The 14,180-nt window shown below is 37.5% G+C and overlaps 1 protein-coding gene across 1 annotated transcript in view; it reads left to right on the forward strand.

Annotated features, from left to right (window-relative positions):
• The window catches only part of MTMR6 (myotubularin related protein 6), a 28,664-nt gene continuing 14,484 nt past the window's right edge, over positions 1 to 14,180 (forward strand). The window contains exons 1-7 of the mRNA XM_086739506.1: positions 1 to 97; positions 5,206 to 5,322; positions 7,336 to 7,498; positions 8,514 to 8,671; positions 9,400 to 9,528; positions 10,574 to 10,708; positions 11,886 to 12,018. Coding sequence (XP_086595632.1) covers positions 74 to 97; positions 5,206 to 5,322; positions 7,336 to 7,498; positions 8,514 to 8,671; positions 9,400 to 9,528; positions 10,574 to 10,708; positions 11,886 to 12,018 — 859 coding nt within the window. The 5' untranslated portion in view covers positions 1 to 73. The remainder of the gene's footprint in view (positions 98 to 5,205; positions 5,323 to 7,335; positions 7,499 to 8,513; positions 8,672 to 9,399; positions 9,529 to 10,573; positions 10,709 to 11,885; positions 12,019 to 14,180) is intronic.

The following is a 14,180-nucleotide window of genomic DNA, read 5'->3' on the forward strand; positions in this document are numbered from 1 at the left end:
CGTTTCTAGGTGACGGCCGCCCCGGCCCGGTAACACCAGGGCGGGCGGCGGCCGCAGCTGAGCGGGCATCGCTATGGAGCACATCCGCACCACCAAGGTACCTCCGCTCCGGCTCCCTAGCTGCGTCGAGAGAGAGAGGGGGTGGTCGGCAGGGGAGCGCCGGCGTTGCTAGTACTGCGCCGGTAGCTGCGGGGTGAAGAGGGCCTGCTCAGCCCGGCGAGTCCCTGCCCCGCCGCTGTCAGCTGTGAGCGAGGGCGTTGTCGTTCTCCTCCTTCCGTTTTGTAGCTGGTGCCTTTCAGCGAGGGGCTGTGGGGCGGTCCGTACCGCTCGGGGGGTCCCCGGGCCGTGGGTGCCTGGCGCAGGTGCTTCACAGGGTCCCGCCGCCCAGCCTGGGGTGCGGGGCCTGTCCCTTCTCGGGGGGCTTCTCGGCTGGGCCCCCTCCGAGCCGAGGGGCTGGGAGGGGTGAAAGCTCCCGTGGGGAGCTCGGTGCGTGCTGCCACGGTGAGGCCTCGCTGCGAGGAACCGTCTCGTTAATAAAGAGAAGACGCTGAAAATAATCCTGGTGTGACAGGGCTGCAAGGAGGGGTGTGGGGGGCGAGCAGAAGCAATACTTAAAAGAAGACAAGATGGTCAGCTGGAAGAGGATTACAGTTGCTTTTTGTACTAGGAATGCGATTCTATGCAGCTTTTTCTAGCTTTGGAGGCAAATTGCCTGTGAAAGCAACACTTTTTTTTCCCCCTTTGTGTTAAAGACTCCGTTTAGTGTTGTTAGGAATGTAAGCTATCAGTATGTGTGTAATATGTTAGACTATTAAAAAAATTAGTTAAGCTGCAGTTGATATTAGACTCTTCTGAATTTTTTTCTAGTTCTAGTTTATTAGTTTGTTTTTTTCTCTATAGTGGATATGTAAGAAAGACATGTATTTTTTTCCTGTTTTCTTTTTTCTAAATGATTTTAAATAAGATTTTTAGGTTGCAGCTTTTTTTTTTAGGATTAATTTTCTAACGGTATTTTTCTCCTCTTGCTCATCAGCCCTCACTGTAAGGGGTGCTGAAAAGAGTGCTTTTCTCTTGGGTCCTGGAAATTGTCAAGTGATTGGTTCCCTAATGTGTCAGTCTGACGATAAGCTAGATTTACAGATTTGTGGAGAAAAGGAGTGGTCACATTTCAGCTCCACATAGTAGTTTTATAACCTATAATTATATAAAGGAACAGGCCTTTAACTCTCTTTTTGAGTAACAGCTTATATAAATTTCATATGAAATGTGTATAGCAAATTTTATTTTCCATATATATTTGTGTGTGTATATATGAAACAGGAAAGTCTCTGATGAAGCTACTTTTAGCGACACTTGAGTTTAGTGGATGGAGTAAGCTTGCACCAGGCTGACAGATTTGAGATAAGGTTTCTTTATCAGCCTATTTATTTATAAACCTGAAACCCTTTGTTTGGGAACTTAATAGTGTATTGTTACAGTCGATAGCTAATTTCAAAATAAAAACTAGACTAAAACTGAAGTCTCTTGATGATCTGAGTAGCTGTTTTAAGTTTCAAACTGAAATTGAGACTAGAAAGGCTACAGGCCACTGACTTAAAATCACATAATAGTTTGGGTTGGAAGGGACCTTTAAAAGTCATGTAGCCCAACGCCCTCTGCAAGGAGCAGGGACATCTCCAACCACATCAGGTTGCTCTACCTGGAAGACTGGAAGAGGTTGCCCAGAGAGGTGGTGGAAGCCCCATCCCTGGAAACGTTCAAGGCCAGGCTGGATGAGGCTCTGAACAACCTGATCTGGCTGGAGATGTCCCTGCTCCTTGCAGGGAAGTTGGACTAGATGGCCTTTAAAGATCCCTTCCAACCCAAACCATTCTATGATTCTATGTTTTTGGGCTCCTGCTGGGGAAAAAGTACTTCGTGTAGCAATACAACTGAAGAGAGAAACAAGCTCTGAATGCAACTTGTAAGATGCAAGACTTGCTACTTGAAGCAATTATTTTTATAATTAATATAAAAAAACCCCAACTTTATCCATTCTAAAAATATCGATTTCATGGCTAGAAATAGCATGAGTTTTTGGTTATAACTGTGGTGCTGGTTTAGCTTTTTGTAAGCTGTTGGTTTGTTGAATATCTGGGTGGATTAAAATGCATATATGTGAGTTGCTGATAATTACCACTGTTGCAGTTATAGGAAGCAAGAAAACTAAAGTACAGCCTGTGCTGTGGCCTTAAGAGTTCAGTGCATCTATAGATTCAAATTGTATCTCATTCTAACTGTTCTGAGACATATCTACTTTTTCTAATCTGACAGCACTTCACAGTTTTTAATGTTTCTTTTATTAAAGTAATAGTGAAATATGCTTGATACAACAGTGCAGTCTTGCACAAATCAACTGTTGTGTGGGGAAGCTGTCATCCCTAGGAGAAGGTGATGAAATAGATTTTATTCCTTCTCAAACTTCAGTTTGCTGGAAATGTTAGTTAAAATTGTCTTAGAACTGTCAGCGCAATTACCTGAAATAGTCTAGCTTTTCATAAAATTAAACAGTCCAACAGGTTTATGTTGAATAAAGAAGTGAGGCTAAGTTAAAAATCACTTCTATCTGAGAATATATACTTAAATAACAACAGATGATGAAAACCAGTTCACAGTATGTCGTAAGTGATGGTGATGGGGAAATTACAAATAGGAGTATTGTGGCTTTGCAATGAAGCTTTCAAACTAAAGTGTCCTTAAAAATTATTTCAAAGCAAAATGTAGTAGTTGACTAGAATTTCTTCAGTTAAGTCTGTTTATATATTTGGAGTCAAATCTGGTTTAGTTGAAAATACTGATGGGTTTTCTACTGGAGATGGAAAGTTTTGGTTAGCTTGACTGCTAAATCCTAATCTTGTGTTTGCAAGCCTGACACTTACATGGGGAAGGAAAAACTTTTAATTTCAGTACATGTCATACAAAACTGTAATAAAAGAATCTTGGAATAACATACTGTAATTGTCTTAATTTAATCCTTCAGTTTTTTTAATGCAAGACTTCAGAGGTACAGTTTCAGCCTTCCAGCTTGTATTGAAATACTTCCTTGTTTTTTTTGCCTTTAGTCTGTAAGTTTTGTCTTGATAAACTATCTGGTGACTCTTTCACTGTAAATACTCTATATTATTGAGGTAGTTGTTCAAATTCTTACTGGTTTAAAAACTCACTGATTTACTAGTGCTAGCTACTGTCAGAATATCACTTATGACTGCTTAAATGATCTGTTTATAGATGTGCTAGAACTCAACAGTAGTCTTAAATCTCTTGTGAACACATTCTTTTCAAAACTGATGACTGACTTTGTTTTTTCATAACTTAGGATTTAACAAACTTTACAATTAAAAAAACAGAAAAAAAAGTGTACATCTAGCTGAGTACCCATTAAAGCTGAGTTGGGTCAAGTTTAAATGAACAGGTCATCTGTGGAGGCTGTATCTAAATTACATTTCAGTTGTTGTTAAAAAAAGTGTATATAGAACTTGGGTAAAGTCTTCAAGAATTCTGAAAGCAATGTAAGAGGAAACTGGAGCACTAATGCCTGTCCTCATCTGACGTAGAAATTGAGAATAGCTGTCTTGTTACATGGAGGAGAATGGAATTGTGCATGCCAGGGTTTTGTGGGCTGTGTTGATGGAACAAAACTGGAGCAGTTTCTGTGCACTTCTCAATTTACTGGGAAGGTGTAGTGCCAGGTACCTGAGCAGTTGCTGCTGCAGAACTGCCCAAAATGAATTCTGCATTTTGACTGTGGTATATTGATTTATGCTACTCTGTATCTGAGCACTGATACCTCACTGGTTACAGCATAATGTATTTTGAGGTACTGATGCATATAGCTTTTGATTTATTTATTTATTTATTTTTCTTTCTAAACTGAAATCGAGACTGTCATAGTAGCCCTGGCTTTTAGTACCTCCGTTCTGTTTTATATGCATTAAATTGCTTTTCTAACTTCCAAATACAAAACTAGACCTTGCTAGATTGTAAGAAATACTTGAACTGAAAAGATGAATTTCTAGATCTTTATGTGTGCTTTTAGTAGATAATTAAGTTTGTACATGTGAAATAAACATGGTAACATCAGTCTGGTGGAAAGGGGCTCTCCTAGTCCCTTCGTCTGGATGCTGATTTTGCTGGTGTGGAAGTTTTTGGAGTTCTGCCATGCATTTAATAACAGTACCAGCAAGCCTCAAGCATAAGAGCTTTAACCTGGCATTAATGAGACAGTGCTGCCAAGAAAGAGGAATACATGGAGATAAGCTATTCGCCACACTCCTTTCCTGTTGTTGCACACAAAGCATCACGTAATGTTTGCTTTGCATAAAGCAAACTGGAGCCTGTGAAGTTATGAGCAGTAGATAAAATGTAGGCTATCTAGAAATCACTTTCTTTTGAAATGTTTTCCATAACATTGAGATAACAATGTTGATGGAATACTAGGAGGATAAATTTGCCCTTGCAAGACTTGAGCTTGAAATACCTGCTTCAAATGCCAGCACAGTCCTTGAATTTCTAGGAGATTGTTATAATTATTAGTATAATGCTTGCATTTAACTAGAATTTATTTTGACTATGAGGCAAGGTTAGGATGATCTAGATTGTTAAAGTTGAGGCTGATATAAAAGACAGTAGATGCCTAAAAGTGAAGTCAGGAGGCCATAATCTTCATGGCTTTGAGTCTGCAGACAACCAATGAAGCATATTGCTGAGATCAGCTGTAAGTTCAGTCCTGGCATCTCAATAACAGGAAATAGTGTGTGACTGGTCTGCTTTGGGGAAGTAGTCTAAAAGCTTAGTAATTAATAGTTCTTAATTGTTGTGTGGGTTTTTTGTTTTTAAAAAAAAAACCTTGTTACTCTGGTCTCTTTTACTAGTAAATAACCATAGTAGTTGTGTACATAGAGTAAGTATTCTGATGAGCCTTCATTATGCACTTTTTTATTGAAACAGGATATTTTAACTAGTTAGTCTTCTCAAAGCTTATGTGACTGCTAATGTATTCTTAGTAGTTGGGCCTGAATAGCCTTATGTGCGCTGTGCATCCTTCCTACCATTTTCAAAATTGTTGCACAAACTCACAAAGCTTTTGTGAAGTTAGGATTCTACTTTCTGGAAAAAACAAACAAACAAAACCAAAACTGTTGTTCCCCTTCTCCTTTTTTCTTACAGGTAGAGCAAGTGAAATTGCTAGACAGGTTCAGCACCAGCAGTAAGTCACTGACGGGAACTCTATACCTTACAGCAACTCATCTGTTATTCATTGATTCAAGCCAGAGAGAAACATGGGTAAGGATAACAAATGCTTGCGGCTTAAAAGCATAGACTATTCAGATGCATTTGTTCTTCCTGCTCTAAGGTTGAATTTGTTTAGTAAAATGTTAATCGTAATGAACGTTTATATTATAAAATGTTTAGTTATAAATTATTCCCTATGTTCTCCTTGTTCATGGTCTCATAGGAAGTCAATGATTTGCAGATTGTACTCTTGCATGACGCTACTGCAGTTGAAATGAGGTAATGTTGAAAATGTTAGCTTTTCTTCAAGATGCTGTAATTCCTTCTATAGCCTTCACTTGTATTCCTGAGTGAATGTGTGGTGGTTCTCTTTAAACAACTTGACTTGCACCGCAATTCAGAGGCAGGAGTGGGAGAGTGCTAGATAGTTTAAGCATCAGGTTTAAAACTTTTGCACTAACTTACCTTGTATTTAGATCCTGCCTAGGTTAAATGAGACATCAAAATCCAGAGAGCTAGGCTTTGGTGAAATATTGAAGAACCTAGGCCCTTTTTTAGAGTGGTAAGCAGATGTTTCTTCCCAAGTGTTCAGCTCCAGAATAAAAGAATTCAGAAGGGGCTGCGGCTTCTTGGTGACCACTACCAATGGTGTACAACCAAAGTTGGCTAGTACTATAATTCCCATTAGTTTTTCTGCTCAGTGCCCTGGTGGCACACATGTGAATGTGAAGTTCTGGCTTCTGCTGTAGCCCAGCTACCTGACTGGTTCAGTGCCTCAAGTCTGTCATCCTCCAGGATGAAATCTCATTTCCCTGAGTGTGGTTATCTTTCTTTTCTTTTAGTAGGTGTATTACCTGTAGCTGTATTTTTCTCTACTGCCCTTAATCGTGTGTCCTGGTTATCTGACTGGATGCCTCCTGGTGCTTTCAAGAAAAGTTACTTTTAGTGATTTGTTCTTGGATACAATGTACCATTTTGTGTAAACGAAACTGCTGTCCTTTCATACTAAATGAGTTATTGGGGAGAACATGATTCAGAAGCGCTACTCTCATATCCCTGTGCACTGTATTAAAAGGTTTCATTTTGGGGAAATTGAACCTATACTCAGAGTATTGCACTTCTGTGATGATAATGCAAGTACTAAGTATAATTATGATAATATCTCCAAGATAATAGTCTCTTTGTAAATGCATATTTGACAGCATGGTTTTCAGATGTCTGTCTAATTCTGATCAATGTTTAAGAGGAGATGATTGCTTCAGTGAGGTAATTGAAGTGCTAACAAGAACATCTTGTTCAGTTGAGGTAATGTATCTGTGGCTTTCTTCCCATGGTTGAACTGCTGCTACTTTCCCATGTATTTTCCTAAATCTTGTGTAGATTTGCCACACAGAATCTATGGAGGGCTTTTGTATCTCCTTTACTGTGACAGTCTTGTTAAAGTGGTTGAAAGGCATTTAGCTGAGAGACTGTCATGTCTGCATAACAGAAGGAGTAATATAGGAGATGGTTTTTCTTATCTCATGTTCATTCTGTAGATTTTCAATACAGGAATTCAAAAATCTTCAGCATTTTCTGTATCTTTTATACTTTGAGTTGCTTTCCTGGACTTGCTTTATTTTGCCTGAAAATTCTGAAGTATGTTCCTGTAGATCCTAAAAAATAAAAAACAAACAAACCAAACCTGTTTGGATGCTGCCTAATTAAAAGATGTAAGCTTGTCAGTTAGCAAAGTTATAGAAGAGAACTGAACAACTGCAATGGATTTCTACTTCTTGTTTTTGCATTTAGAAAGATATTTATTGTTCCTTACAAACATTAGGTAACCCTTCAAAATATGAGGGAAGAGGATAACTTAAATTTTGGCAAGTTATGATATCCTAACCAAAATGCCAATCTTGAATTTCTTCTTCTAAATTTATTTCTTTTTATAATGAAATGATTGTCAAAATTAGGCAAAACCCACATTCGACATCACTTATTGTCTTATATCTGCTCCTGTAAATAGTATGCTGCTCACATTTTTCATCAGTGTGCTTTACACTGAGTTCTTGTATGTCACAGATACTACATCATCACATCGCTGCAGTGGAAAAACTTCCCTTGACTACTTCTGGCTGCCCCCTTGTCATCCAGTGCAAGAACTTCAGGATAGTTCACTTTGTTGTTCCCAGAGAGAGAGACTGTCATGACATTTATAACTCTTTGCTTCAGCTGTCAAGAACAGGTAATACTTCTAACTGTAAAAGATTTTGCAGTATATGCCTGGATAAGAAGTTGGTAGGGGGGGAAAAAGTCCATTACTTTTTTTTAAATAAGCATTATATAAAAGTCTTTTAAATTGATTTGGTATTGTAAAGGATGTTAATGATTAAGTATTAATCTGCATACAAATTCAGATGATGTGTTGTCTGGCTTTTGTAGGTCACTGGTGTTCACTAATGGAATGCAAGATTCCTGTGTGTGTTTTTTCTGCATTTCTAGAGAAATCCTTGAAATTATTGAGGGAGACTATACACATTTATATTAATTGGTGTGTTCCATGGATAAAATGCTACTAAGCAAATACTAACTTATTACAGATCTCATGCAGTTTCAAAAATAAAACTGAAGTTTTTATGCCAAAATAGCACTGCCAATCCAGCTTTACAAGAGAATTCTATGACCTGGTATGGTCTCTTTCACTTTCTGCTTTGTATTTAGAACAATGTAAAATGACATCATCTATGATATGTGAGTAGTATATTAGGAAAAACATAAAATATTTTGAAAGAGCTTTTCGTTTAAAGGAAACTTTTAAAACTTACTGCTTTTAAAGATCAGTATATGTGAATTTCTGTTCTTGCTTTCCAAAAATTGTTTTTTTTCTTTTAGCTCTTATGAAGTCTTCTAGTAATTCTGCTTCTTGCCTTTTAATTTTGTAGATCTTGATTTTGTGACTTCCACTTTACCCTTATGGCTTTAGAAATTTCCCAACTGAAATAAGTCAAGCACACTCAAGAAAGCTCTCATAACCTACCTTTAAATAAATATCTATAATTGTGTCAGTTACGTGTGTGATAGTTGCAGAATAAATATTTCAAGAGTGACAAATATCTATTTAGTCTTGCTTATGAGAACTTTGAAGCCTGAAACTTTCTCTGCAATTTGGGCAGTCTTGAGGCTTGTCAACTATGCTACCTTTCTCCACTCAGACATTTTTGAGGACAACTCATTACATAGTCTAATTCTTTACCTTTTAGCAAAATATGAAGAACTGTATGCCTTCTCCTATAATCCAAAACAAAATAAATCTGAGCAAGCCAAAGGCTGGGAGCTTATTGACCTAGCAGAAGAATATAAGAGAATGGGAGTGCCAAATACGAACTGGCAGTTGTCCGATGCAAATCGTGATTATAAGGTAAGGGTTGTAATGGAAACAGTTTTGCTTTGCATCTGTTTCTGCTTTATCCTCTGGCTCTAGTCCTGTAGAAATATGTAGTAGTATGAAATCACTTGGCTTGCAGCATGAGTAAAAACTTGCAGGTGGAGAGAGTTAACTTGTTAATCAGTGTGCAATCTCACAACTTTCTAATTGAAGCTTTTTCCAAGGCCTAATTGGGAGAGTATGTGTGCATGGATGCATGTGTTCTTTGGGATTGGTTCTAGAGTATGCTTACCTGTTTAAAGCCCAGCCCCAGCAATTCTGGTGCTTTGCAGCTTTATTATCCTTCTTAACTGAGAAGGATTCTATTTTAGCATTTGCCATCTTGGCAGTGGGACACAATGGCTGTGGTGGTGCAGTTGTTCCCAGATTAGATTTCATCTTACTTTGTAGTCTGCAAATACAAAAAGTGAGGGAAATAATGTAAATATTTTATTTGAAACACATTCTTAGCATTTCTACTGAGAGGTGAATGCTAGTATAGCAGTGCTTCTCTCCAGTGCTTGATTGTATAATTTGGATACCAATTTATACTTTATCCATGGTTTGTCTTCTCTTCCAAGCTAATTATATCTTTATAGAGAAACATGTTAGCATTTATCCTTTCTTGCATTTCACTTAACATCTTTCAGGTCAGATGCAATGAAACTAGTATAGACTTTGTGCATTGTACATAAAATTCTTCTTGTGTATTTGTCTCTCAGATTTGTGAAACCTATCCCAGAGAGCTTTATGTTCCCAGGACTGCAAGCAAGCCCATCATTGTTGGTAGCTCCAAGTTCAGAAGCAAAGGAAGATTCCCAGTGTTGTCATATTACCATAAAAATAAAGAGGTATAGTGTGTCTTCCTCTTAATGCAAGTGCGCTGAAAAATATTTCTCAACGTTTGTCAGTAGTTTAGGGTAGGTAAGGAGGTAAGTACAGTGACTTATATGAGAATGATATAACTCATGATAACCTTAAATACAGTTGACACTAGTTGTATCTAACAGGATGCTGAATTAAGCTAAGCCAGTTTAAAAGAAATCCTTAACTAATCAGTTGAATCTCTTAAATGTTTTCAGAAACTGACCTTAAAATAACTGAAGATTGCTTTTTGTCAGATGATCTATCTGTCTTAATATATCAAGAATGAAATCTATTAGGTCAAAATGGAGGTTAAAAAAACCCGAAACATCAGAAGAATAGAATTGGTTCTCTAAGGGGGAATTTGCAAGCTAAAAAGAACTAGAGGATAAGAAATAAGATTTTGCAGGATTTGGTGGAGTGATATGAAGCAGCATCTGACTGTCTTGGCCAGGGGCTATCTTTAAAGGGTGAGAAGGATGGTCACCTTGTTGAGTTGAAGGATGAGTGTTAAGCTACTAGATGTGTTCGAAGGTAATTGCTATTTGGAAGATGCACCTGATATTTTCAGTGATATATTGCATTTCAGAAGGTGACATGATGAAAATTACATCAGATGATAACATATTGCACTTGCAATAATAAGATCATACTTGCAGTAGTAAAACCAACCATAACTTATTTCCTACCAAGAGAGTAACTTGCTTTCCTAAAGTGTATTTTTTCCAGCCTATAGTTTTTTATAATTTTTATACTTGGAGGAGATCCATTATGTAAACTGCTACCTTGTCCATATAGATGAGCTTAAAAAAAAAGTTTTAATAAACCTTTAGATTTAAGTTGTAGGCACTGTGTTTGAAGGTCTGCAAGTGATGTGCTTAAAAAGTTGGAACACCTAAACTTTTTTCAGTTTAGTGCTGTTATCTGACGAATTAAGACACTGAAACAAATGTGGATTTTTAGAATTATGGAAAGCATTTTGACTACAGGTATTAATCAGATGCTGACATATTCTTTTGTTTTCTGTGGTAGGCTGCAATTTGTAGATGCAGTCAGCCTCTCTCAGGTTTCAGTGCAAGGTGCCTGGAAGATGAACACATGTTGCAAGCCATCAGTAAAGCAAATCCTTCAAATCGCTATATGTATGTCATGGACACCAGGCCGAAGGTATGTAATTCAGGTTCTACAGGCTCGCCTCTCTTTCTGAACGTTAGAGTATAGGGATACAGTGTAATTCTGAAAGAATTGGAGTTATTTATGACTCTATCTTGGGCACAAATGTTTTTTAAAGGTAAAAGGTTAAGCCTCTTTATTCAGGCTTTTAATGACTTGCGTTCTTAAAGAAGTTGAACCCCTTTCAGGACTCAGCTAGAATTCACTGAATATGCTAGTGAACCTTTGGGGAGGTGCATTTAAAAATATACTTAAAACATAGTTAAGAACTGAGTAGTTGAGTGGGATCCAAGATATTGTAACACTCTGAAATTAAATCAATGGTGAGTTGTTTTGGGATTTCTTTTAGAACAGGAAGGACGACTGTGTTCTGTGTAAATGTTCTGGGAAAACTGCTGTTGCTGTCTGTCTTAGCCTGGAAGAAGTAGAGGAAATTCTGTTGTAGCGTTCTGAGGTCATACTTCATCACTCTCTAATTAAACTGAGTTATGCTGAGTTTTTGACCTCTGTTGGAATGTTTGGGGTAACTTTTCACTCTTTAGACCATCTATATTTAAATTAGTATTCATTTCACTCTGCATTTCTGTGTTCCAGGAGCTGGAACACAAGCGTGTAAAGTGAAAAACCTACACTGTAGGATCTGCACTTATTTTGAGCAGGGTTCAGCAGCAGGTCAGTCTGACAGACTGAAACTGAGCCTACTGTGGGTTTTTTTTAGTTGTAACTTTTATAGCTGCAGTCATTTATTAGCTTGTTACCCTCAAAATTGACATTTTTAGGATGCTTGGAAAGTAAGGTATGATTAAGTCTGGGTTTACTCTTTCTTTTTTAAGTCAATTGCTTTGTAGTGTCTTTGCTCAGAAATGTTTGGAAATAAATAAAGGCGTAGTGGGAATATGGAGGAGAGAATAGGAAATGCAATGTGTTATTCAGATATGTCAGCTGTAAATATAGAATGCCTGTTGCTTGTTGTGTACCATGACTTTCTTACACTTAAATGCTTTCAAGTTGATTTGCCATAAACTTAATTTATTAGAATCTGTTTATAGTATGTGCCCTTGTGTGATCTTTTCCCCAGTATATTTAATTGAAATTGTATGACTTCCACATCTTAATTTGAGATTTTTATTTCGAATACTAGCTTCAGTATTTTTATTTTGCTTTTTTTAAGCTTAATGCAATGGCAAACAGAGCTGCTGGGAAGGGCTATGAAAATGAAGACAACTACTCTAACATTAGGTTCCAGTTTGTTGGCATTGAAAATATTCATGTAATGAGATCCAGCTTACAAAAACTTCTGGAAGGTATGTTCTAACTGTACTATAATGGTCTATATGAAAACAGGATAAATATTTTTTCAGAAGTTTTTTTAATAAGAGCTTATACAAACTGTATTGATATTTCTATATTTTATCCCAGCTCTATGTTTAGTACTGGTTTGCTGTGCTCCGTGGTAATGAGTTATGCTCAGCCTTCACCTGTAAAGTGTAAACACAATGAATTGAGTTATTTTGAGGAAAATTGAGTGGCACATATGTCTTGGGTGAACTTGATTGATATGTCAGTGGCTTATGGGAGAGACTTCTGTGTTTTCCAAGTATATGTGCATGTATACACGTATGTGTAATAGAAATACAGAAAATAGTGTGTGCCTGTACATGCATTTTCATTTATAGAGTACTGATTCTTCAAGATGCACTTAGTTCCACAGAATTCACAATAAGTGTGTGGTCTGTACAAAACTTGAGCTCTTTGGCCTGGTGAGCCAGGCGTGCTTATAGGTACTTCTTGGAGTGTTTTTGTAGAGTGGGGGTCAGAGGGAACGTGAACCACATCACCATACCACTGCCTGCCACATGGTGGTGAAAATGGAGAGGCAGAAGTTAGACAGTTCTAGTAATAGTTTTAGGTAAACAGCTGAAAACAAATTTAAGACACTTTGTGGAGTATCAATACTGAGATTACAGTGTTGCGGCAGAAGTCAGGCTTCCGTACCTGGCAAACAATACATATATGAAGTGCTTGCCTTGTAGAATTGTCTAAATATTTTCAGTCAGAGAAGGCTTACACTTGTATAGAAGCCTATTTTGATGAAGACATTCTGATTCCATTGGTCAAGAGACCTTACAGACTAGTGATGTAGTCTTACTTCACTTTCATTGAGCCTGTATCTGCTGGCAACCTATTCTTCAGGCACTCAATATAGAATACTACTGAGCTTTAATATGTACTTTTGTGGTTATTCTTGCACATGCTTTATTGAAGGGAAAGATGAGCAGCATGAGCCTGAATTTCAGTTTTCAAGTTTGGGATAATCCCCAAATATCTTTCTGTAATAATAACTTTAATTAAAGATAGCATATGTCTTAGTTTTTCCTTGTGTGGAGGATTGGTTTGTTTAAACACGACTGAAACAAAATTATAAGTAATGTCTATAGTTGTTAGTTTATCCCCAAACCTGATCTGGAACATGGTTGTTCTACCTCTGTTCAGTCTGTATAATTTCACAAGAGTTTTGCTGAATTCCAGTCTAGAAGTTGAAGCATCTTTAGGGGTAGGAAGGACCCTTAAAATTTAGGGAGATATGCAAAAATGTAGAATCTACCATCTAGTGGGATGATCGGGGAGGAAATGCTATAAAAATGGCTCGTAGCTTAAAATTAGGAAAATGCCATTTAACTTCTGTATACTAGCTTCCCTTGGATGTGCTGAACTGAATGTTCTCAGATCAGGAATGTGATACCAATGACCCTGTTCTTTCAAGAGCCATTGTAACTAAGACTGTCTTCAGTTTTATTTATAACAAACAACTTATTCTACAGCATGTGTCCTGCTCCTAGACTCTCTGTCTATTTGCCTAATTTCCTTTAGAATCTAACGATTCCATTTGCAAGCAGAATGTAAGACATAATCCTTCCCAACGTCCTTTTGTCATGAAACTGCACCATGGAACATGCTAGGGGGATTTACAATCTATTCTTTATCTTGGATCCAGCTGGTTTTTTTTTTTTAATGTCTTGCATGCAGTGAAACAAAAACTTTCTAAAATAGCTTTTTTTCAGTGTGGATGTGATGATTCTACTCCCTTGACAGGCAGACTGCCCATCTACACAACAGTAACAGAAGAATTTTCACATAGACCAAATTTGTGGCTGTGATATTAAATACAAAGTCCAGTTTATGTATCTTTAAAAATATAGTATTTCGTATCAGAAAAGACTGAACTCTGATAAGCAAAAAGGTTCTGTGTATGTCAAGAAACAGCATTTCTGCAGGAAATATTTGAGGAAAAGGCTCAGTATTAGCTGCTGTGGTCTGCTGCCTGTATTTTGATGATGGAAGTGTGTTAACTAAGGGGTTTTTGTGGGTTATGTGGAGTGTCTGTATGGGACATGGGGTGGGTTGGTTGTTTAAAAAAAACCAAACAAACCAGCCTTTGTCCCCAACCTCTGTGGTGCAGTCTGCA

This window comes from Chlamydotis macqueenii, chromosome 1 (genome assembly GCF_036417535.1).
Source record: "Chlamydotis macqueenii isolate bChlMac1 chromosome 1, bChlMac1.mat, whole genome shotgun sequence".
In the NCBI taxonomy this organism is placed as follows: Eukaryota; Metazoa; Chordata; class Aves; order Otidiformes; family Otididae; genus Chlamydotis; species Chlamydotis macqueenii.